The sequence below is a fragment of the Periophthalmus magnuspinnatus genome, chromosome 6 (assembly GCF_009829125.3).
Source record: "Periophthalmus magnuspinnatus isolate fPerMag1 chromosome 6, fPerMag1.2.pri, whole genome shotgun sequence".
Taxonomy (NCBI): Eukaryota; Metazoa; Chordata; class Actinopteri; order Gobiiformes; family Gobiidae; genus Periophthalmus; species Periophthalmus magnuspinnatus.
In genome coordinates this window covers 16,851,975-16,876,652 of record NC_047131.1, presented here as the reverse complement: position 1 = coordinate 16,876,652, position 24,678 = coordinate 16,851,975, and the positions used below count along the sequence as shown (strand labels likewise).

Sequence of the window (24,678 nt, the reverse complement as noted above, 5' to 3'; positions counted from 1 at the left end):
CGTTTTTCCGGAAAGTACATGAATGCAGCACGAGGATCAACCTGGAGTTAACTACGGCACTACTGCGCACAAACACCAAAAACAAACGCTTTTACACCGTTATGGGGCACTTGTGACCAACTAACCTTTCCTTATACCGACTTCTACACTCGTGTCTGTGCAGATTAACAACTTTTTAGGCGGTAAATGTCGACGTTTTGCAGTTTGAGTTGAGTTCTGCTTTGAGTCCGATGGCAGGTCTAACGACAGAGGCGCACGGCTCGGTTTGACGTAGCTTTCACACACTTTTCATCGTTCCCAAAGTCCAATGTCCACAGCAAACTGCGCTGAGGAGCTGGACTTCAGACTCATCTTCGAGGAGGACGGAAGACAACCAACAGGTAGGTGTCGATTTAAGCCACAGGACGCGAGTTTGTTAGCGATTTTTCAACTGCGTCAAGTGCACGTCAAAGGGGGGGGAGCGAAACAGGAAGTGACTGTCACAATAAAGCCCTCCAAAACAAACTAATCGGTTAAGCAGTTCTGAGTAAAAGAATAAAATAAAAAGCTAATCCGTTTTAGAGTATGTATATAGTACCTTAGATATATTAAATGCTTTGAACCTAAATTATGATTCATTCATTCATTCAGGCAGAGCAAGGCTTATGATTTGAAGAAGTATCATACGTTTCTGCAATGTGGGCACTGCTATATCAGATAAAATAACAGTGGAAACGCACACAAACATAATATTAACGAGGTTTTGCAAAAGCAGCCATGCTTTCTATATCAAATGTTTCAAGTTGTTGTTTCAATGGACATTACAGTAAATTCACTGAAGCCTGTGCAACAACCATGGACTGGGGTTGGGACTGTGGCTATAAATCTTTATACAGTCTATGTGCTACAACCAACTTGTATATTTAAATAGAAAAATTGCTATGTCTTGCTAAAGTTTTTATTGTTTTATTTGGCTACTGCTGCTAATTCTCTACTAATACTACTACTTAAAATAACTTTGTACTTACTTAATAAATTGATTTTTTTCCCACATAGACTGCCAATATAATATATAATTTTAATATGTCTTGATGAAACCGGAAATATTTTGGACCTTGAAAGTTCTATGCATCAGTTGCTTTCCAAATGCTGCACCACTATAACCCCCCAATCTGAAAACCTCCAGCGGAAGTGTGTTATTGTCGGGTGATGAGGTGACACTTCCAGCTGTCTGTGTGGAGCTGCTCTGTGTTAAATTTAGGCGAACTTCAAAATGTAAATCAGGAGGTAAACAAGTGACCCACAGCCTCTCCCAAGGGACAGGGGACAGCCACAAATCAGACTGCAGTTTATTAACACAGTTGGGGAAAAAAAACACCAATAATACAAATAAAAAGTTTTCAGAAGGGAGTGTACTGCTGGTCAAGATCTCTTATCTGAGCAACTACAGCGGTTTTAACCAGTGATAAGTGTTAAAAGGTGCTGAGATGAAAACTTCCTTCCTCTGAAGTTATCTTCCTCAAATACTAAGAAATGTCTTGAATCATACAAATCAAGCCCTGTTTACTTAAGCTGATTAAATAATAATAATAATAATAATAATAATAATAATAGTAAATAATACATTCATTTGTGTAGTTTCCTTTGAATAACATTTCACCAATGCAATTTGCGATTTTTTGCTTTCCAAATCAGAAGCCAAAGAAGCCAAATTCAAAATCTTCTAAGTTTATAGTTGAATTGCAATTTTCTGTCAAATATAGCAATTTAACTTTTAGCAATTTTATTTATCATGGTTTATTTCACAGTATATGGAATACAGATTCAGCTTTATACCTCTCAGATACTGACAGTGACAAATTACACATTTTGTTTTGTTTGAAGTGCTCTTTCATTTCACCAGTTCCAGGGACAATTCATTAAACACATTTTTGTGGTTGGGACTGTGGCTTCTCTCAGACAGAGTTTATGTCAACAGCCTGCCACCAGCTGCCTTTACTTCTTGGTCCCAAAATAATCCAGCTGCCAACTTTTTTTGCTACGTTTGCTTGAGTATTTCAAACATTTTATGATTATGCTTGTACAGGATAGTGTTGTTCTGACCTAATCCTACCCCAGCCCCTAACCCATAACCAACCCTGTCATTTTTCTAAAAAAATTTTTATGTGGTGATTTTTTTTTACATTTTTTTTTTAATCCAAGACTTCTGGTCTTAAATTAAATTGCTTTAGGGCACAGATGTTGTTTGTGCAAATGGGAGCAATTTGTAAAAATTCAAAAATTTCTAAATTTCTTGGACGTGTTCGGAAAAGTATGACATTAACAAAAAATGCTTCGCAAAGTTTAATCCAATATGGCTGACCCCTGGGAGAATGGACAGTGTTGCTGTAATAATGTTTTACTTGTCTTGTCATGCTCTACTACTGTGTCAAATTTCATGATTCTTAGTGCATTTTTTTTTTTTTAAATACAAAAAACTTCGCTAGCTTCTGGTGCTCGAGCCTGATAAACAGCCATCCTTTGCTTTTGTCACTGCTTTTGACAATTTGCATTCCTTGACCATGATAAGGCACATCTGTGAAGCGAAAACCATTTCAGGTGACATTATCTTAAAGATCACTGAGAGAAGGCCAAGCGTTTGCAGCACTGTCAACAAAGCAAAGAGTGACTTTGAGGAATTTAGTTTATATTTAGTCTGAGTTATTTAACGTTTTTTTTGCTACATATATCTATCTTGCTTCATATATTTGATGTCTCCTTATGCATCTAAAATGCAGATAGTAGTAAACAAAAAGAAAAATAAAAAGACAATAAATGAGAGGGTGTGTCCAAACTTTTGACTGTTAGCGTACATTTACAATGTTCTGAAAATTCAAGTTTAAAGATAAAGGAGTGCTGTACTAACAACATGCCTTTTTGAATGTAACATTTGAGGTGTGACTGCAAAGGAAGGACTGGGTACAATGAGTTAAGTGTGAACAAACGCTTCCTGTCCACTTAAGTCTGGGTTCAGTCTCAAATTGAAAATTAGTCTGAAATTTGTAAGTCTTTAGGGTAACTATATAGACAAGCAAAATCAATTCAAAATCAATTATTCTTTATTTTGAGCTATGTCACAGAAGAACATACAGAAACTAGTACAATTTGAATCCAAGACTGGCTCCTTCAAATGAAAGATTGATTCTTGAAATGGAGTGGGACCTACTCCTTGTACAATATATACTCACTTGTTACATAATGTACACACACAAACAAACCTATTTACATTTATACATACACACATTATCACAGGTAACAGTTGTTTTTAAATACCAACAATGGTAATCTGAAATGGTAAGGGGTAAGATAACGTCATAGACTACTGTACATGCAACATAAAGCACTTAAACTAGTTGATTCAAAGTTGAAATTCCCTCATTCTGTAATTTGCATTTGTTTTTTCCAGATCCATACCAAATCTTTAAAATTATGATTTTGAATGAAATAATAAATGCATTGTATTTTTCTGAAGTTTGTACTGTGCACAGATGTGTTTTGTTTTTATTTGACTAAACTATCAGTTCAGTACTGCCCTTGCTGTTTGCCATTCAAATCTCTACTCATCTACTTTACATTTTGCTTTTCAGGTCTGGATGTGAGGGCAAATCCATCTTCCACACAGAATCTGGATCTCCAAGACCCAAATTTAAACATCTACCATCATCATGTGACCCCCCAATCTCAGCAGCAACCACAACTCCAGGGGACCCAGTACGGAGCCCAGGGAAACCCCAGGGCCTTTGACTGCCCTAGTATCCAAATCACCTCCATTGCCCCAAACAATCACATAGACCAGTGCCAGGATGTCCAAGGTGCAGAGGGGGGATATTCGGATGCCTCTTGGTCTCGCGATCAGCTTTACCTACCTGTGGACGTTTGTTACCGCGACCAAACTCTCTGTCCTAGCCCATGCAGCAGCCTGTCGTCCCGCAGCTGGATGTCGGATCTATCCTCTTGCGAGTCATTTTCTTGCACTTATGACGACGTGGAGGGGGAACTGCAGGATGCGGCCCGATTGGCTTTGGGATCGCCTCATGGATCCCCTTTGGGGTCTCCTGGGTGTGGAGGAGGTGCGTTTGGTGTGGAGCTCTGGCAGCAAAAGTACCAGCACCCCATGGCCTTCAGCCCGGCTCTGTCGCCTCACCAGTCTCCACTCGGTTCGCCCTGCCACTCCCCCCGAACCAGTGTCACAGAGGAGAGCTGGCTCAACCGCCGGCCCTCGTCCAGGTAATTCTCCTGCGCATGGAGCTGATGGTATTTATACTCACACTCCATCTAATGTGCTATCTGTGTGTGATTCCATTTCATGTTTCTGTTTTCTTTAACGTGTTTAGGAATGTAGAGAGTGCAGTACTGGCTTTACTATAATTTCATATCTGCCATTTTAATATAATAAATTAATAAAAAAAATTATATTTTTCATTTTGTCAGTAATACTGACCTGGCATTAATTCAATTGTATTATACAATCTGTAGATTGAGAGTAGTTTTTTTTACCGTATGAGAAATTGTGATTATGCCACTAAAGTAAACATCTCTATCTCCCTCAAATGTAGAGATGTTACGAAGTTATGAATAATGGTGTTATACAATATATTTTTTTAATTTAATAAAATGTATTTGTTTGTTTTCCAGACCATCTTCTAGACCCACGTCTCCATACGGTAAAAGGCGCCATGCTAGCTCTGATCCCCATGCCTGCTCACCCTCCCCTCACCACTCTCCTAGCCCCACCCCAGGTGCCTCTCCTCGGGGCAGTGTGACTGACGACACCTGGGTTGGCAGCCCTGGAGCTGCTCTGGGTGCCCTCCTGATGTCTGGCTACCCGGAGCTGGATGTCCCATCTAAGACCCGGCGAACATCAGGGCAGCAGATGGGTCTCCTGACGGGGCAGACTGACTCGGGGCTGGAGGAGCTGAGGACCACCATTCCATTTCAGGATTCACCCGGAGAGGAGAGCCATGATCAGGATGGACTTGCAGAGCTCTTTCTCCAAGTGCCTTCTCACTTCAGCTGGAACAAGCCCAAACCAGGAAGCACACCGCTCTTCAGGTCTGCATTAGTCTGTACAAACACACAAATGTATTCTCTCAGTAACATTATGTCTTGATTGTAATTTAAAGACGCGATGAGTTTATAAGTGACGGTAAAGTTTAACAACAACTACCACAGAGCATTTAAAAGATCTAAATATTGCCATGAAGAAATGACTGTTGTTAAATAATAATTCAGCCTTTGAATGACGGTAGCGATAAAGGCTTGGTGACAGTTCTTAAGAGATTGAGTAGCATTTTGTACAACCCTCCCTGACCCTCTGCAAACCCCCAGCTTTAAAATATGACATCATGGCATTAATTACCGGTATGTGATGATAATAATATGGACATAGATAATATTAACTTAATTCTACTGCATATTAAAATTTGGTCAGATTTTCATTCACATTTAATTAATTATATGTGAAGCCCAATATCAGAAGATAAGATCTAAATAAGATCATTCTCATTCAGGTTAAATTATTACAATATCAATAATTACCGTAATTTAGAAAATCCCATTTCCATTGACCACCACTGGCTGTCCAATAGGCCTAAGGGTCAGTGTAGATTTTTTTCTCAATAAACCTCTATCTTATGTAAGCACACCTCCAAAATTTAATAGGTATAAGGTAAAAGGTTGAGGCAAGGCAAGTTTATTTGTATAGCACAATTTGTACACAAAATAATTCAAAGTTAACATTATACTTGTTGTGTCTCCCACAGTGTCTCCTCTCCTCCTCCTCTGGACTGGCCTCTCCCAAATCAGTTCAATGGACTTGAGCTGAAACTGGAGGTCCAGCCCAAGTCATACCACCGGGCGCACTACGAGACCGAGGGAAGCAGAGGGTCTCTAAAGGCAGCCTCCGGGGGGCATCCTCTGGTTAAGGTCAGTTTTATTTCAACATGAATTAATCTCTTTATTTCATAAATATGTCTTGCATACACACTGGACATACTGTGTATGTGCTTTTAAGACACCATCGATTCAAAAGAGTTTGCGTCAGAAAGCTGTGGAGAAAAAAATCAATTAATACTTAAAAGACAAATTAAATTTGACATGTCTGTTGCTTCTTCCAGACTGTACAAACAGTTATTGCTTATTTACACAGTACAATTATTCAATGTATGTCGGAAGATGTGTCTTGCCCAAAGATGCAGAAAAATGTATTTCTCTTAATGGGGATCAAACTGTGAATTTGCAAATTACTAAAGGAGCAACAGACAATACTAACCCTTTTTCCTTTTATGAAATTCTATAAAGAGTTTCTAGTTTTTTATTGATTAAATAAACTACACTATGTCTAAAGTTAAGGTTACTATATACTATGCTATATACTATATATATAGGGCCACTGTAATGCCTGTATTCACTTTGCTGAATGAATGAGCATGTTTAGCTGTAGTAACTCCATTGGAGCCTGTAACAGACACCAGCGCAGTTATTCTGGGTGCCCCTCTGCAGCCTCTAGTCAAGGACACCACTGGGTCTGCTGCTTAAAGCTTAAAGCACAGGGCCAGACCAGTTATCCACCAAAAGAAACAGGATGTGCAAAGTAATGACTTCTATTTCGGAACGTAAGCAAACAAACTTTCTGTTTAGATTATTTGTTGGGTCTTCAGGGATTTTACATCACCTACATTTCCTGTATTTAGTTTGACTGGCACTGAAGGTATAGGAAGATACAAGTGTGTGCCAGTCTCCTGAGGGCAGCTCACCCATAGCTTACCATAGTTTGAACAATGCATGAATGTCCTTGACCACTTCTATCTTCAAATCCTTCAGACCAAATGACTTAGGACCAAAATGTAATACATGTACAGGTCTAATAATAATAATAAATAGTACTTGTCTACAGTGCATTATTATAACTGGACAAAAATATTGTTGCAATAACTTTAACTTGAGGGTAGACATTTAGTCGTCATAATTGATTGAACAGAAGTACATACCTAATCCTCATAATGTCCCTCTTATGTCCTCTGTCCAGTTGAGTGGTTTCAGTGAGCAGCCCGTGAGCATGCTGTTGTTTATCGGTACTGCAGATGACAGGTACCTCCGGCCCCACTCCTTTTACCAGGTCCACCGCGTCACAGGCAAAACGGTCACCACCAGCTGCCATGAGCAGGTCCAGAGCAACACCAAAGTCCTGGAGATCCCCCTGCTCCCAGAGAACGACATGTCCGCCAGGTACGTATACCGTATTTTCCGCACTATAAGGCGCATCAGAATATAAGGCGCACCTTCAATGAATGGCCTATTTTAAAACAAATTTCATATATAGGGCGCACCGCATTATAAGGCGCATAGAATATAAACTACTGTAGTAGCTGGTACTAGTGTTACGCATCCACGAGATGGAGCTGCGCTAAAGGGAAAGTCAACAAAACAGATAAGTCAGTCAGTCAAACTTTATTAATAGAATTAAAAAAAAAAAAAACGTTCTGAAAACTTTGTTCACTCACAAAACAAGTTAATGCATCACAATATAGTAACTCTCGAAATAGTGCAAAGCAATAACAATAACTCAACGTTGTTCAAACGTTAATGTCCATATTCACAATATCTCCCAGCCTTGTTTAGTTGTAAACACGTGAAAGAAACATGTAAAGCCTCACTTTTTCAGTTCATTCTTCATTCACGAATCCCTTGAATTCTTCCTCTTCAGTGTCTGAGTTGAACAGTTGGGCGAGTTCATTCAAAGTGCCCGATTCGTCAAAATCGCCATTATCCGTGTCGCTGCTGTTGTCTAACAGTTCAGTGACAATTCCTGCCTTCGTGAAAGCTCAGACCACAGTTGAGACTGATATATCAGCCCAGGCATCCGCAATCCATTGGCCATTGTGGCGTATGTCGCCCGGCGCTGTCTCCCCGTTATCCCTATAGCGTCGGATCCTGTCGTCGCAGATAGAGCGGGTTGCGGACTTTCCAGCAGCGTAACTCCGCAACCAGTCGTGCTCTCATGTAAATTCAAACGGCGTCTCAAAGCGGAGACATGGGGCTATCTAAATATTTTACCATCATTACTGTAATCTGCCTCTGTTGTCCCTCGAAGGTGACGAATGAGAGCGCGGGGGCTGCGGGGATTTTCGCACTCATTTATTCGATGCGTAAAAGAAAAAATACGGATGGATGTGTAAAATAGAAGTAGTTGTGTGAAAAAATGCAGTTGATTCTGATAATTCGTTTAACATGATTTTTATGGCTAAAAAAGAATAAAAGTCTAGGTCTAGGTAAGCTATACTGGCCCATAGTGTGCTCAGTCCTTAAAGGGTTATTATCACTATTACTTCGGCGACGCCTCCTGACTACGGGTGTCATAATTGACCAATATTGATCCATATATAAGGCGCATCGGATTATAAGGCCCACTGTGGGTTTTTGAGAAAATTAAAGGCTTTTAGGTGCGCCTTATAGTGCGGAAAATATTGTACATTTATGCTTTGTGGGACCTGTATCCAGCGGTGGGTCATACAGTTACATTTCGAGTTACATTTTCTTAATTAACTTTTGAAAGAAATCGTATGTCTGAGTGGTTTTTAGACCCCATACTTTTACTCCTGCTTGAGTAATATCTTTAGCAGTGTAACAGTACTGTCACTTGAGCAAGACTTCCCACAAGCTTTATGTTGAAAATAATAAATTATATGTTTCTCATACCGCTCCTTCGGACACATTTTTTTAAGTATTCCTATCCTTTGAAAACACCAGATTTTGTTTCAGATTGTTGTTTTGTTCTTCCAGTTAATTTACATAAACTTAAAATCATCAAGTTCAGGTAGATGGTGCATATTTTGGACTACTAATTGTTCTAAATTATACATATCAAATATTTGAGATTTGACAAAAAATCATGCCTAGTTTTTTCTAGTTCTAGAAATTTTGTTGAAGTTTAGAATGTTACCCCCTGGTTTTACTCCTAGATTTCATACGAAGAGGTGTTACACAACAACCATAATGTTAACAATGGCCAAAACTTGTCAAAAATTGCACAATAGTTATGATTTGACAAATAAACATACATGACAACACCTTTAATTTGTTAAATCAATGTTTAATCAATGTTTAAACTGTCAGAAATGCCTTTCTTGTGCATAAATTGTCTCCGCATTTTAATGACATGGGTAGAGCTATTCTGTTTTAGAACTCATGGCTACTTCCTGTATTTTACAACTTCTTGTTTTCTAAATTTTTTCACAAACTCCCAATTTACTGATGTAACACTACGATGAATATTTACCACAGGTAGTATTCCACCAAACCAAGTAATAATTAGAAAAATTATATTAATCTCTCAAATTATACTACTTTGTACTTGAATTGAGTAATATTATTTTGCAGAAAGAGGAGTCCTATTTGAGTGAAATTTTTGACTACTCTACCCATCTCTGCTTGTATCTGATCTAAATTATAATTTGACAGGGCTATTTTTAATAACAAATGAATAAACTTGTCACTTTTGTTGCAGCATCGACTGTGCAGGAATCCTGAAACTACGCAACGCTGACATTGAGTTGAAAAAGGGGGAGACTGACATCGGCCGTAAAAATACCAGAGTTCGAGTTGTGTTCAGGGTCGCTGTGCCTCAAGCAGACGGACAGATACTGTGGCTTCAGACGGCCTCCGGTCCCATCGAGTGCTGTAAGAGTTTCACACAAAAAAATGCCTGGTTTCTAAAAAATGTAGATTTAGTGATGGATAGTCTATTTTTCTGAGTCAGTCAACACACAGGAAACTGCCACTGTGGTGAAAGCTTTAAGGACCCATATTACACTATTTTCTGATCTCTGTTCTAATGTAGTTTCCTCAGCACAAACAGACCTGGAGTTGTATTTTGTTTCATTCACACATGTTTAGTGCACAAATCCTGCATATTTAGGCTAGGTTCTAACACTCTGTCCCACCTTGTGATGTGATGTTGTAATACAAGAAGTGCTCCACTGTGTTTTTAAAGTCTATACACCTTCACTAGAATCAACCCCGGCTTTGCCTGGCAAATCCAGAATGATATCTCTGTATTTTTTTAAACAGATTGATATCAATCTGGTCCCCACGTCCTTGTTGTGTCTGAAGTCCAGTCAAACGTGCAGTCAGATTAATTGTTTTCAGTGGCACATGTGAAACGAAGGAGCTCATTGTCACCTCTGATTTACATATAAAATGTAATTGTGATATTTTTTTCCCCTTGATTTTATTTATGATACGGACAGACTGTGTCCCTGATTGTCTAATCCACCTGTTAATCATGTGGAATAGGGCATTTTATGTTTTGGAGATGTAGACAGATTAGTAATAAAGACTTACTCAAACATGTGTGAATAACACACAACTCCAGGAGGTAGCAACCTCCTGGACATATGCAAAATCGACTTGGTTTCTCTTCTCATTTAATGGCTCAAAATTGTTTTAAAAGTGATTCATGCATGTTTGAGTAATCTGTATTCTTTTGCATTGAAGCTTGACACGACCACTGCTCTCTTTTTCCTAAGGGGTGATACATGTAGGATTCAACAGCATAACGTATCCATTGACAAATACAAAAAAGGGGTAGACCATAATTAACTCCACAGTTTTCAGCTGAGAGTCAGTGGCCCTGTTTCTTTTAGTTATTTAATGTCATCTTATTAAAATGTTACCTTACCTTATTTTAATGCATGCCGTTATTTTTATTCTATCATAGTTTATATTATTATGTATTGATTTATACCAAAATGCCGAAGAAACTTTCTAGTTAGTGAATTTTGTTCACTGACAATGGTAATACAACTTCATTATTATCATTATTGTGATTTTTTTAAATGTCCAGAATATGAAATAATGATCCACTACTGCATAAAGTATAATTCAGACAAAATCTTAATATGTTTTTGAACTCTGGTCTGCCACTTCATAGACACAAATGTCCTGTGATCCAATTGGAATTAGCAGTTTAGTTGTGCTTCATGTATTTATTCATGGATGTGTTATTTCAGCCCAGCGCTCAGGCCAAGAGCTCCCTCACGTGGACAGCTTCAGTCCATCCTGTTGCTGTGGAGATGGAGGAGATGAAATGGTCATCATAGGCTCAAACATCTCTACTCAGTCCAAAGTGGTGTTCCTCGAGAAAGGACCTGGTATGAAACCTCTGTCTCTCTTTAACAATTAAATGTGTTATGTTTGGTGTCTTTAAAATATATTAAATGTCCTAAAGCCCCAGTATGTAACTTTTTGCCAAAAAAGCATGATTTTTTTTCATTATGGATGTTTTTATTGCACTGAAAATCATAGAAAAACATGCATCCTTTCTCTGAGCGGGCTTGCATCTCCACAAAACAGACTCTAATTTGACCTGGAGGAGGGCCTCCTGCTTTTTTCATGGAAATGTTAATCCTTTCACTAGTATTCCACACTGGCATAAAACGTATCTATCGCCATGGAGAATGTTTCACAGTATGGTTTAAGTTTCTATTTCCACAGACTCATGCAGTTGACTTTCCACTCTCAGTTACTTAGTTACAAACTATCAACTATATATACATGTATATCAACTATTTAAAGAGGGCCTATTATGCAAGAACATTTTTTGTTTAACCATTCTACCATGTAACAACATGTAACAACAGTTCCCTCATAAAAACTTGCCTGAAGAGGTTTTAGATTTCATCCATGCATGTTGGAGTATTTTAGCAAGCTCTCCTGGGCCCTATTCAAATCCTTCTTATGATTAGCAGTAAGATTCTGTCCTATGCTCAGCTCACAAGCTCCTACACAACATATACAAACCATGAAACAAAACTGTACACAACTGCCTCACACATCTGATGTGATGTGTAGCAGTTTCATTAGCAGGATGCACGCTATTTGTGATGTGATGTTACTGAAGCGGAGTGACTTAACGTGGGGAGCAAACGGAGGGGAGTGTCAGAATGTCAAAAGCTAAAGTGAAACTTATAAAAGACAGTAATACATCCTTTTCTGCAAGTATAGCATTTTCAAAACAATAAAGGGTAATCTGGTGATTTAAATATGTTATGTCTTTAAAACAAAAATTAACAAGACAACCATTGTAACAGATGTAAATTAATATGCTACATGTTCAGAAGGAAACTAAGTAAAATCATTGCTCTAATGCAGTATTTCTGTTTTAACAGTAGTAAACACTACTGGTAATGTTTGATTTACAGGGTCAACGTACGTACTATGAATGAAAAGATATTAAGAGGTTTGGAAATGATTCCAAACATCTTAATATCAGTATCAGCATTAGCTGCCAAAAGTCCATTACGCTTCAGCTAAAGTGTGTAATGTTTTTTTTTGTTTTTATTGGTAAGATGGAAAGACTATGTGGGAAATGGAAGCCAGAATTCTACCCGAGAAAAGTTCTGGGGTGAGTATTCAGAGCCAAAGCTTATCTTAGTGTTGTTTTGTAAACAACATAATAGTTGGTTTCATTTGTGTGAATAAGAAGCACTTTGAGCAATGTTTCTGTTGAGAGCAACTACTAAAATTAAACATTTGTGGCTGAGCTGGAAATTTCACCTTACCTCACAATCCTGCATAAATCCTCTTTTAATTTTCAAGTTCTTGAGTAAATATGATCAGTGCGGCACTGTAAGCTACAGATTGTTGTGTAAACTGATATATGCTCATGTATGCCTCAGTAAAAATAAGAGTTTAACCCTAACCCTAAATTGATCTGCAAAGAAAATTGTTGGCTCTAAAAACTAAATATTCTTTTATTTTTCATTTTGCAGTCGAGCATTGTAGTCCAAGTCCCTCCTTACATCAGGAAGCAGTCAGGTCCAGTCCAAGTCCAGTTCTACGTTTCAAACGGAAAGAGGAGAAGAAGCCTAACGCAGAATTTCACTTTCTTACCCAACTCTCACCGTCCGCTCCGCACCACCATTGCTGTCCCGCCCCATCTGGTCAAACAAGAAAGGGGCTGGGAAGTGCTGGGCCGTATTTCCCATAGTGCACCTGGTTTCTCTGCTCAAGCCTCACCTGACTTGTCTTACTACAGCAGTGGAGAGCTTCCAGTTCACTGCGATCCACCCCAAAATCCTCCTCCTCGTCTCCATCACCCCCCGCAACCACCTCCTGTCACGCTTCCCACAGCACTCAATTACTCACAGCCCTCTTCAATGCCCCTTCAACCACCTTTGATACCCCCTCGGGCGGCTTTAGTGTCTCCCCTCGCTTACTCCGTCCCGCCCCAGCCTGACTCACAAGGAGGGGCAGGCATCAGTGTGTCCCCCTCTCTAAGCAGGGCATCTTTTGTGACATCGGTGGAACCCCAAAAGGAAGCTGTGCTCCTAAATACAGTGCCGGTGCTAAACATCAAACAGGAGCCAGAGGAACAGCCCACCCTGGGATGTCTAGGTCTACAAGAAATCACTCTGGATGATGGTGAGTAGATTAAGTAAAAGTATTCATTGGTCTGATCTATAACCATTTTCATTAAGTGAACCCCAATCATTTTTCTGGTCTGGTCCCAGTACCAGTGCATCTGTTATGTTAAGTGCATCAACAATATTTTATGGACTTATTGTTCATTTTAAAAATCTTCTTATTCATATATCACAAACTACAAATGTGTAGTTAAATGAAACATCTGTGGACCAAAAAACGTAACAGAAAAAAAAATGTTTTTCTGTTCCTCCTCTCAAAAATGAGAAGGAAACTTCGAGAGGACCGGGCCTTCTCTGTGGCTGGTCCCAAACTGTGGAACGCGTTGCCCCTGCACCTTAGACAGGCTGAGTCACTTTGTACTTTTAAATCAGCTCTTAAAACGCACTTTTTCTCTTTAGCTTTTTATTGATATGTTGACTTTTATAGTGTTTGTAGTTATTTATTTGTATGGCTGTCATTTATCTGTGTTTTTAAAATGTCTGTTGTGTACTGCACTCTGGTCAACTTTGTTGTTTTTAAAGTGCATTAGAAATAAAGTTGGATGGATTGGATTGGATCCTCTGTTCGGTGATTACAGTTAAAGGGGCACTAGGTAACTTTATGGGGGAGGGTTCTCCACCTGCATGTTACCATGGAGATGTTGTCACTTTGCCAGGAATGTTCCACAGTATTTTTGAAATTCTTCAAAAATAAAAATTCCTGACTTGTAGCTTGGCTCTGTGCCATCACTTCTTGTCTCCAGGGTGATACAAGCTAGCTATGCAAATTCTAGGCAAAGTAATAGAAAAGTTGCACAGTATAGTTTGTGGCATGAATTGTTTCACATTTGCACTTGAAATAAGAATCAAACATTTTCAGATAGCCTGGGTGGTTTGCTGTTTGCATCTTCCTGTGCAGCTGTGAGCCGTTAGCTTGTCCACGCTCGGCCGCGCACTCTGTGATATTTTTATATGAGGCGTCTCTGTGTATGTCTGTATGAATACTGCCTCTGTCTCTGCATCCCAGATAATATTAGCTTCTACAGTCTCTACAGAGAGCTTCAGCTGTTTATCCAAAAATTCTCCATGGAGTTTTTAACATGACTTGGGCCCAATAACCCACCCCCCTACAGCATTTAATTAACCACTTTGTTTTGTCAATTTAATCAAGGAGATGCAAGCCTGGGTACTATTTGGGCCAGCCCTAATTCCAGATAAAAGGAAGGATGTAGTAGAAAGGGCATCTGGTGACAAAACCCATAAATAAATGTATGAATCTCTGCACACTATGACAAAGACTTTTTGTTGTGTTTTTGTTATTTTTCAAAAGAGAAAAAAAGTTGTACAAGAAACGCCATAACATTTTGCATAGATCTGGGTAGATATGGATAAAATAACAATTACAATTATTTGGGTCACGGATGTCAAAATCATAATTCTTTAGATTATTTATGTACTGTCAAAAGTCAACCTATAAAAAGTACGATCAGGACAGTTAGAACGTACTATCAAAGCCGTTTACAGTTTATACAGCAATCCAGTCCTGGTCTCTTAAGTCCTCGTGTCTAATAATACATGATTGGTTTATACCTGATTTAGGCCTCATTTTTGAATTGTGTGTAATGTCTTTAACAAAAGTACAATGAATAGTCCTTTTTTCAGTTTGGTGGCCTGCTTCCAGCTCAGATCTTGTGTTTGTGTTTACAGTGGTTTGCTCTGTTGCTTTTGTTCATTGGTTTCAAGTTTCACACAGAGCTATGAATAGAGATGCTGCCATTTGCCACACCACAAATAGGACCTTAGTCTGGGCTTGTGACATCCGTACAATCTGTCGTAAAATACAGTATGGGCCTAGTTTATCTGCTCCTAAAGCTGTTGTGATGGTTGCTTTGACAAACAAAACCTGTGCAAGTTTGGAGTTGAATTGAAACATTCAGGAGTGCCCTCCAGTGGTTACGCCTGGTTAAAGTCAAGTCAGATTGTTTGTATATCACAATCAAAAACAACCACAGCTGACCATAGTCTGCATGTCATATTGAACCCCAAGGGAAATTATAGGCTGCAACAGTTATGCAATCAAACTCACAAATATTGAGTAAACACACACACTATCCATCTATCTATCGATCGATCGATCTATATTTTTATTTATTTATTTTATATACGCACACAATTTAATGTTGAAAACATTCTATTGTCTAAATAGTGTTTTAACTATAATTGTTATAGTTAAAACACTGTTTAACCCTCCACAAGCTTCTCACAATAGTTGGCAGGAATTTTGACCCATTCCTTCTGACAGAACTGGTGTAACTGAGCCAAGTTTATAAGCCGCCTTGCTCACACTTGCCTTTTGCTGCCCATACATTCTCAATAGGGGCTTTGTGATGGCCACTCCAAAACAGACTTTGTTATCCTTAAGCCACTCTGTAACTAGTTTGGCAGTATGCTTCAGGCTTTGTCTACTTGGAAGACCCATTTGCGCCCAAGCTTTAACTTCCTGGCTGATGTTTTGATGTGTTGCTTCACTATTTCAACATAATTTTTTTTCCCTCCTGCAGCAAAACAACCCCACAACGTGATGCTGCCACCCCAGTATTTTATAGTTGGGATGGTGTTCTCAGGCTTTCAAGCTTCCCCCTTTTTCCTACAAATGTAACAATGGCTAAAATACTTAAATTTTTGTTTTGTCTGACCATAAATGTCCCTGTGAGCATTTGCAAACTGGACTCTGGGTTTTTTATGTTTCTTTTGGAGTAATGGCTTCTTCCTGACAGAGTGGCCTTTCATCTCATGTCAGTACAGTATTTGTTTCACTGTGGACAATACACTCCTACCAGCTTCAGCCATCATCTTCACAAAGTCTTTTTCTTTTGTTTTTGGGGTGATCTGCACATTTCAAACCAAAGCAGGTTCATCTCTGGGAGACAGAACCTGTCTCCTTCCTGAGTGGTATGATGGCTGGACATTCCCATGGTCTTTTATGCTTGCGTATAATTGTTTGAACAGATGAATGTGGCACCTTCAGGCATCTGGAAATTACACCAAGGATGAACCATACTTGTGCAAGTCTACGATTCTCTTCCTGATATCTTGGCTGATTTCTTTTGAGTTTCCCCATGATGTTACACAAAGAGCCAGTGTGTTTCAGGTGTGCATTCAACTACATCCATAGGTGTGTCTCTAATTAACTCAAATTGTGTCAATAAACCTGTCAGAAGTTTCCAAAGACATAACATCAACATCTGGGTTTTCTCAAACTCTTTAAAGTCATTGTAATCTTACTATATGTAAACTTCTGGCATTGAAGAAAGTAATGAAAAACACAGTGAGGAAAAAAAAGTGTATGTCTTTTTATATAGTGTACGTAAACTTTGGGTTTCAATTGTACATGTCTCAGGAGTTGCCATCGCGACAGACTGGGGAGGGGTGCAACTAAAAAAAAACATGAAATAAATATGACAATCAAATGTGTAAATGAAAGGAAAGCACAATAAAGGCAAAAGTCCTCAGATGTCTGATCACATTAGTATCAAAATCGAGTTTGAAAATGTAGTATTGTGACAACACTAGTTTAAGGATGGCAGAAGTACTTATTTTCATTAATATGGGTCAGTTAGCAGTTTTGAGTGAAAAATCTTGAATTAATAAGTGGGACTGAAAAAAATTTGTTTATGTCAATAGTTGAACCAACATTTTCAAAATAAAGTCATTTCATGATTTCTCTCTTGTTGCAGTGAACGAGATCATTGACCGGGACATCAGTGGTCTTGGCCTGGATGCATCTCAGTTCGACCCGTTCCTGTCCTCAGAATGGGAGCACCACAAATCCAAAGATGCCTTACCGTTCTGTGGAGCTCCTCAATGAATGAAACAACCTCTATGCGCACAGCACAACCAATGTTTGCACCAAGTGACCGAAAAGTGCCTCGAATGCATCCACCATTTTAGAAATAACTCAACAGGACTCTAGCATCCAGTCACCTACTCTCTCAGGAATGTAACTATACCTCATTGACCAACCAAAGATTTATCAAAGTGACTGAAATTGACAAAGCTTCATAACCAAAGGGCTGAAAATCACGTCACCTTACAATCATTTCTAAAGTTGTGTAAAAAAAAATGATCAACTATTATTTATTGGCCTTTTAAAACTATTTTTGATACACTGAAAGTGGGCAAGTAAATGATAAAACCTGCAGCTGATATTTTACATTTTAAAATTTAGATTGAGCTTCTGTACAGTTTACATTTGCTTTGAAGAAATATTTTAACTGCTGTTCAACCTGTTTTGGTGTGAAACTGAATCGTAGAAAATGTATCACAGGTTGAATTAAAATAAGACTCAACAATGTGCGCTTGTTTGTGTTTTTGGGAAATCAGTTTATTTTGCAAGGAAATATTTTTGTCAGTTATGATGAAGGCTGAAGTCTGATTTTTAGCAGTGGGCTGGATGAGGGATAATGAACAGGTAGACAGGGTAGACCATTTCCACAAATTAGCTTAATACAAGATATATAGACTAAGTGAGTTTTTATTTCACAGTGGTAGCAATCAACTATATAGTTACCGATAAAAATGAACTTTACTGTAGTAGAGAATAATTGCAAAAACTGGTCTATGTTTTTGCTTATATGTCCCAATTATAATCGCTCATTTAAACAGTTGCTGATCTGGGTCGCTCTGAACAAAGCAGAACTCCTCTATAGCCTTATTTGTGTCAGACCTCCAACAACTATTGATGCATGTGTACACCAGGACTGTCCCAAACTCCAGCTGCATGTCTGAGCTTTCACCCTGAAGAAGACTGACCAAAGCAGGCATAAGCTGCAGCTCAAATGTCCTGGGACCTCCACAAGAAGAGCATGGTAAAACCACTTGGGACATGTTAGCTGGTGGCTCGGAGATGAAAAGAGGATTACCGCCACGACAATAGCGCAAAATCTGCTCCGAACAAACTGAAATCCTCTTCATAAACCTTGCAAACACAGAATCGCCATGTCGAATTTTAGTTTTTTCATATTTTTCCTCTCCACTGCCATCTTCACAACAGTCTAGCTTGTCAACAGAAATGCCCTCTCTCTTTTCATAGTCTTTAAGCAATTCCTGAGCATGGGTCAAGTCATGGTCTTCCCCATATAGATCGGTCTCTTCCATAACGCTGATGAAATAAGGGCGAAAGCAAGGTGGGTCGTCCTCAGAAGATCCAACTCGTAGCTCCTCAAGCTTTCTGCTCAAGTCAATGTTTTCAGTGGCTGGGACTTCTGCTGAAAATACAAACAAAATGTAAAATCAATAAAAATTAGCTTAATTTAGTAATATTATAATAAAGAAACAAGTAACAAGTGTAAGCAGCCATACCCACATTCTAAGTAACCATAAAGCAATTGTTTTGTTTTTTCTTTAACAACTACAAAAATTACTTGCTTAAGGCTGTTTAGAAATTGACTATACAACAATAACTAGTTCCTCCTACTACATAGCAACACCAGCACCTTTGATTCCATTGGAAGTTTCATTTAGAGCTTGTTTCTTCACGTTTGCTCCCGATCCTTCGCCTCCCTGCTCTTCCTCCATTCCCCAGTCATCGGCGGAGTCACACCAGTCAGTAGCCGAAAGGGACCGCTCCTGAGGCGGCGTGGGGAGTCTGGCAGTGTCCGTTTCCAGACACTGAGAGCGAAGGACTCTCCAGCACTCGGACCGACCACTACAGTCATCTCCAAGACAGGCGAAAACGTGCAGGGTCCGGTGATAAGGCGACCCCTCCAGTGGGCAGTAAACTTGGACAACGTGAACCAACGTTGATTGGCAGCGACTACAGCGGGGAAAGTGGTGGGACAGTGGCGGCGGGACATCAGGCTGTCCACCTACCTTATTGGTTATAAAAGTGGCCTGATGTCGTTTTATGTCGAGCTGCCCGTCACAAAAACCCACCAGAACCGGCTCTAAACTCGGGGAAGCCATCTCTGCACATGTTTCTGTCAGTAACCGGAAGAGACCATCTTTTGTCCGATACCAAAATATGACCTACGAGAAACACAGGTCTAAAATAATTTACTTTTTTCCAACTGCCCTTTTTGAGTGAAAGAGATAGCGAGCTGAATAAAAAAAAAAGAAGAACTATTTGATCTAAAAGCTTACAGCACCTGGTTTTCTTTGTTCGTCTACCATCTAAATACTAACCAAGTCCATATTTTATTGTGCCTATTAGCAGAAATTATTTGTCAATTCCTCAAAACCTTGCAGAGTATAGCGTAGTTTCCACATTACAAAAAATTAAGTTTCGCCTTTTGATTAATAAGCTATAATGAGACAATTGCGCCATCTAGTACTTAAATAACGGCACTTGGGCCAAGGCTCGTCACTTCCTTTGTGAGTCTTTGTGATTTAACAACCATTAAATCCTCGATTTTCATTATTTTCTAAATTACCTGCACGAGTTATGTATTTTATTGATATCTCTTTCTATCTATCTATCTTTCTAAATGTCAAAAGGAGGTCATCAAACAGGCTGAGGGGTGATGAGGGGATTTTTTTGCCCTCAAAAGTTACACTATAAACACACAAATGAGTACATTATATGCATTTACATACATATAACATACATAACATACAGGCCAATGCTGCTGTACGATATGTACGTTTGCTGTTAAATATACTGTATTTGAGCCATCCTACTCTATTTTGGTATCTCGGTTACCATTATCACTCTGTATTAGTATTTTGCCTAGCCTTAAAAAGCCTACATTGTTATTGGACTGTATGAGCATCTCACTGCACACAGCATGTTTATTTGAGCAGGCTGGGCTGTATGCACCTCTGTATCCTATGGGTGGAGACTAAAGGTTGTCTACAAAAAACTGCAGGCAACAAAGTCATCTTAATCGGCTACTGCCTATTCATCTCGGGGTCTTTAAAACCTGGATTTTTCTAAAGATTGTCGGAGTTAATACCCCTTTGGAGAAAAGTGTGGTAAATTGACTCGATCCGTGCGTGTACAAGAAGGTAAGCGCCAAAAACCAGGAGAACTTCTGCACAAGCGACGAACTCCACTCTCCAAAAGTTCCCCTGTGCACTATCGCAAACAAGCGCCATACAAAACCTAAATGTCTGCATGTCTTTGTCGACGATCGGTGCTTTTATTACAATGATTTTATCCCCGTTTTGCTGTAAACGTGCAGGCTGAAGACATATTTGGTATTTTTGGGAGTGACGTGTCTGTTTTGAAAATCCAACTAACTAGAAAACTACCAGAATGCTGCTGTTGCTTATGTCGTGGAGACAAAACCACACGTAGCCGTAGCCTAGCACTTAGCACTTTTCCAAACGCCTAACTATATGTTTACCGTGTTAAATTGCACGCAGGTGTCGTCAAACTATTAGATATCAGCGTGTAATTTAGGGAAAAAGATGAAAGGTTTGGGCTACAGCTTGGTGTTAGCCTAACTTAGCATTCACTTAGCATCATGTCACAAAGGCTAAACATCTAAGCTAGTTCAAAAATCCTATGTCTGTTTTTCCTCCCTTTTTGATTAAATATTGATGATGAAGGCCCCATGACCAAGTAAATGTATAGACTACATTTAGGTTTTGTGATGTTTAGGGTAAGCAAAATGACTGTTTTGTTATAGTTGTTTTCCTCACATCAACATCACAGAGTAGGTCCTCTCTGGCCACATTGTCCAATAAGGTAAAGGTCTCGTTTTAAAAACATTTTAGTATTTTCAAAAATCCTCACAATAATTGATTTACAAACGTTTAAGTGGTGAAGAAAAAAGCTGACATTAAATATTTCGTACCCACATCAACAGATTACATAGTAGGTCTTCCTGGGGTACATACATAAAGTATTAAAAGCCGAATATTTTTAGTATTATTAAAAATCCTCTTACAATGAAGGCATACTCTATTTACATTGGGTTTATTATACAGTCAACAGTGACAACCCTTTAACCTGCTACACTCATATCCTCTAATAGCTGGTTTGAACAGGTCTGCCTTGTTTGGAGCAGCACACCCTAAGCAAGCTAGCTGTAATTCTCATCCTTCAACTTGTTATGCTACTTGCCTCTTTGTTTTTGATTGTTATTACGGGTTTGTGTAAATAACTCCTTTAGATGAAAACACATTCATGGATAATAACTGTTTTTTTCTTAACTCTGAAAAATGTTTCTAATTGTCCAGTGTGTTTTTTTTCCAGAGACATGAGTGAGGCAGAAGAGGTGCCTGAGGACGTGCCTGCATACCTCCAAGATGAACCAGCACCAACAGGTATACAGGTCTTCGACTCCTGTGACAGTTTAGAGCCTAGGTGTCATATAGCAATCTATAGGACGAAGCATGCATATTTTATATTTGGTGTCTTTTTTGGTAAAAAGTGAATTGAAAGTTCCCATTCTTAGGTAAGCATGCTGTGCATTAATCTACTATTGGAACTCCTGATAGCATGGCAGTAAATTGTAGTAGTTTTGGATACTGTCTGACCTCAAGACCAAATTAACATGCTCTTAAGCAATTGCTTCACCCTACTCGTTAATGAGGTGTTTATGTAATGTAAACAAAATATAAAAAAGCCCAAATAAACTAAACTCAGCTGAATGATTCATGGAGGTTTTTGTGCTAATGTCTATAGAAAACCTCTTTATAGTATATGCGTAAACAAAAATAAAGCTGAAACAAACAAACAAATCTGGCTAATAACACATTTGGATAGTTGTTTTAAAAATCTGATATGGGAAAGTCATAGCTGAGATATTTCCTTTACTCTGATGCCCAAGTTAAGTTGGAAAAAATAACAATAATAGTTATATGTAAGTATTTTCATTGTTCAAAGAGGGAATGTATCAGTGTTTGTACAGAAAGGCCCCACACAGCCAGGAGTCAAAGTTTCCACATTCTCCTTGTGTCTTTATGTGCTTCCTTAGTTTATTCATTTTCCTCTTATCAACCCAAAACATGCTCAATAGGAAAAAAACAAACTTGGTCTTTCTTGACCAATCCTCAAGATCAGAAAATGTTCCTTGGATGCTTCACTGCAGCTGCCCAATAACAAGCTGCTCCAGCAGCATAGAAGGATGGATCAATAAAGCATACCTTAACCTCAAATATTAAAAAATTGTGTGAGATAGTTTGGCAAGATTTGTATTTTTTTCCTCCATTGATTTTATAAATAGTCATGGCTATATCTGGGTTGTTTTTCTTGTTTTTATTATAGATCCCAACAAGGACCACCCACAGCCACAGCCAGGTTTGTTTGGCAGGTTAGCAGGAGGGCTGTATGGTGTCACCAAAGGGGCCGTTGGAGCCACGGTGGGAGGCGTGGCCTGGGTTGGAGGGAAGAGTTTGGACCTGACTAAGACCGCCATGACCTCGGTTGCTGCAGTACCAGCCATGGGGGTAGGCCTGGTCAAAGGAGGAGTGTGCGCTGTAACTGGAGGAGTGACAGCTGTGGGCTCAGCAGTGGTCAGCAAAGTTCCCATTGGAGGAGGAGGCAAAAAGAAGGACAAGTCTGACTGATGGGCAATGGAAATGTGGACGAACGGATCAATTTGTGATAGTAAAGACCAACACAGGACTCACAATTTCAGTGAAGGTTTGGTGAGGGGTGAAATACTTTTTCTTTTCTTTTTTTGGTCATTACATTAGATTGTGTGAGTGTGTTAAATGTGAGTTTGCTGTTAGTCTCATATTCCTTTTATATAGTGTAAGGCCAAACAATGCAAGACACAATAAAGACTCCTGTTGTCTGTTGAAATAATGTTATGAGTGTAAACATGCTTAAGTAAATTCTGCATGTCTTTTTTTTTTGTTTATTTCTTAGGTTTAATATAAGGCTGGTTTTGTTACCTTTTGCAAGACAATCAGTGATCTGTCCACTGCCGAGCATTCTTTTGGGAGAGCACAGTATTATGTTTTCTGCATTCTCCTTTGTGTTCTTTATTGTTTATTTTAAGTTGCCATTTTTGTCCTAATGCCCCACCCTTACACTTATACACACACACACACACATATATATATATAACAAATAGAAAGCTATTTTGATGAGGTGAACTATTTTTACAGTTTAATAAATGAACCTATTGAACTGACTGTTGCAGGAACCTTAAAAAAAAAACTTGACACTTTCTTTACTGTGACATGAATCCTCTCTGTGTCATTGAGACAAGTTCTATCTTCTGAACAAGAAGAAAATCTGTTACAAGTGCAACTCCGTTAAGGTTTAAATGCTCTTGTTTCATTACAGTACATTTTTCAAGTTTCAAAAACCTGCATATGATTAGATTTGATTATGTGCATTTAACCTAGATTTTTATACAACTTTTTAACTTTCAAAAGCCTTGTGCTGTGCTTAAAGTAGGTTTCAAAGCTCTCAAAACAGTGTTGTTGAATGTTGCAATCTAATAATATACAGATGTTTGAATAAAGATGTGTAAAAATGCTTGAATGGGCTATTTTTTATGTTGAGTTTAAGCTCATGTAGGACACATGGGACAAATACATTCATACTGCGTTAAAGTTACTTTTTATGAGCACTGTAGAAATAAGATTAACCTTACCTAATTGACATCTGAAATGAGTTGTAATGAGGGCAGGTCAGAAAAAGAACATTTTGACATTTCAGTTTGCTTGGTAATCAGAGCATTGACAGGTCAATGTGTACCTTCATTGCACAATTCCAAACAAATGGATTATAAATCACCATTCACTCAAAATATTGCACTAGTTTGACATAATAACCTAAAGCAATGCATTTTTCCAATACTTTATTGATTGCTATCTATGTCCTAGAACTATTGTTCACACCATATATTTTTATACACTCAGTGAGTAATAATACCCATGACCTGACTTATCAATATTTGAAGAGGTTAACAGAGAACAGAGAGAACACTTTTTAAATCTGGTTCATCCTCCTTGTAGGCTAGTATGTTGAGATATGTGTGTATTTTATCTGCCTACTGATCAGGTTTACTGATCAATATTGGTCCAACAGAACCCACTGCTCTTCGCTCAGCATTTTCATTGACCACAGCATCAACATCTCTCCCTGTAAACAAATACAAAGGTGAGAGGATTTATCTGAACATTTACAAACTGGTGATCATATTTAGTCCAGATCATTATACTGCAATATAGTTTACTTTGTCTGTAGCATCTTGGTTCACAGTTGTGTCCTGGTTTGGCATCACACACATCCGTACTGCAGTGAATGTATATCTGAAAGAACAGAGCATTTGTCAAGCAAGGCTACAATCAG

The 24,678-nt window shown here is 38.7% G+C and overlaps 3 protein-coding genes across 4 annotated transcripts; 2 read left to right on the top strand and 1 right to left on the bottom strand.

Annotated features, from left to right (window-relative positions):
- Nucleotides 1-10: 10 nt before the first annotated feature.
- LOC117372090 (nuclear factor of activated T-cells, cytoplasmic 3-like) lies at nt 11-17,777 on the top strand. Its single transcript, XM_033967824.2, has 10 exons — nt 11-380; nt 3,606-4,245; nt 4,654-5,070; nt 5,781-5,943; nt 7,046-7,245; nt 9,524-9,696; nt 11,028-11,168; nt 12,366-12,421; nt 12,789-13,440; nt 17,159-17,777. The coding sequence occupies exons 1-10, from the start codon at nt 308-310 to the stop codon at nt 17,287-17,289; spliced, it is 2,646 nt and encodes an 881-aa protein (XP_033823715.1). The 5' UTR covers nt 11-307; the 3' UTR covers nt 17,290-17,777.
- Nucleotides 17,771-19,415, bottom strand: pdcd2l (programmed cell death 2-like). 2 transcript variants are annotated; one of them, XM_033967827.2, is made up of 2 exons: nt 18,917-19,415; nt 17,771-18,685 (listed from the first exon to the last, which is right to left on the bottom strand). In XM_033967827.2, the coding sequence occupies exons 1-2, from the start codon at nt 19,383-19,385 to the stop codon at nt 18,075-18,077; spliced, it is 1,080 nt and encodes a 359-aa protein (XP_033823718.1). In that variant the 5' UTR covers nt 19,386-19,415; the 3' UTR covers nt 17,771-18,074. The 2 variants fall into 2 exon arrangements, with proteins under 2 accessions (XP_033823718.1, XP_033823717.1); XM_033967826.2 differs by having other exon boundaries at nt 17,771-18,688; nt 18,917-19,410.
- A 768-nt stretch (nt 19,416-20,183) lies between these two features.
- tmem263 (transmembrane protein 263) lies at nt 20,184-23,859 on the top strand. The gene is made up of 3 exons (XM_033968712.2): nt 20,184-20,426; nt 21,622-21,692; nt 22,636-23,859. The coding sequence occupies exons 2-3, from the start codon at nt 21,626-21,628 to the stop codon at nt 22,935-22,937; spliced, it is 369 nt and encodes a 122-aa protein (XP_033824603.1). The 5' UTR covers nt 20,184-20,426; nt 21,622-21,625; the 3' UTR covers nt 22,938-23,859.
- Nucleotides 23,860-24,678: the final 819 nt, after the last annotated feature.

Bases quoted from the DNA above. Each gene is read 5' to 3' on its own strand.
- LOC117372090 (XM_033967824.2), top strand. From the start codon at position 308: ATGTCCACAGCAAACTGCGCTGAGGAGCTGGACTTCAGACTCATCTTC. The intron at 5,944-7,045 runs GTCAGTTTTATT...TCCTCTGTCCAG, and splicing joins GGGGGCATCCTCTGGTTAAG to TTGAGTGGTTTCAGTGAGCA. The intron at 11,169-12,365 runs GTATGAAACCTC...TTTATTGGTAAG, and splicing joins GTTCCTCGAGAAAGGACCTG to ATGGAAAGACTATGTGGGAA.
- pdcd2l (XM_033967826.2), bottom strand. From the start codon at position 19,385: ATGGCTTCCCCGAGTTTAGAGCCGGTTCTGGTGGGTTTTTGTGACGGG. The intron at 18,689-18,916 runs GTGCTGGTGTTG...TTGTATTTTCAG, and splicing joins AACTTCCAATGGAATCAAAG to CAGAAGTCCCAGCCACTGAA.
- tmem263 (XM_033968712.2), top strand. From the start codon at position 21,626: ATGAGTGAGGCAGAAGAGGTGCCTGAGGACGTGCCTGCATACCTCCAA. The intron at 21,693-22,635 runs GTATACAGGTCT...TTTTTATTATAG, and splicing joins AGATGAACCAGCACCAACAG to ATCCCAACAAGGACCACCCA.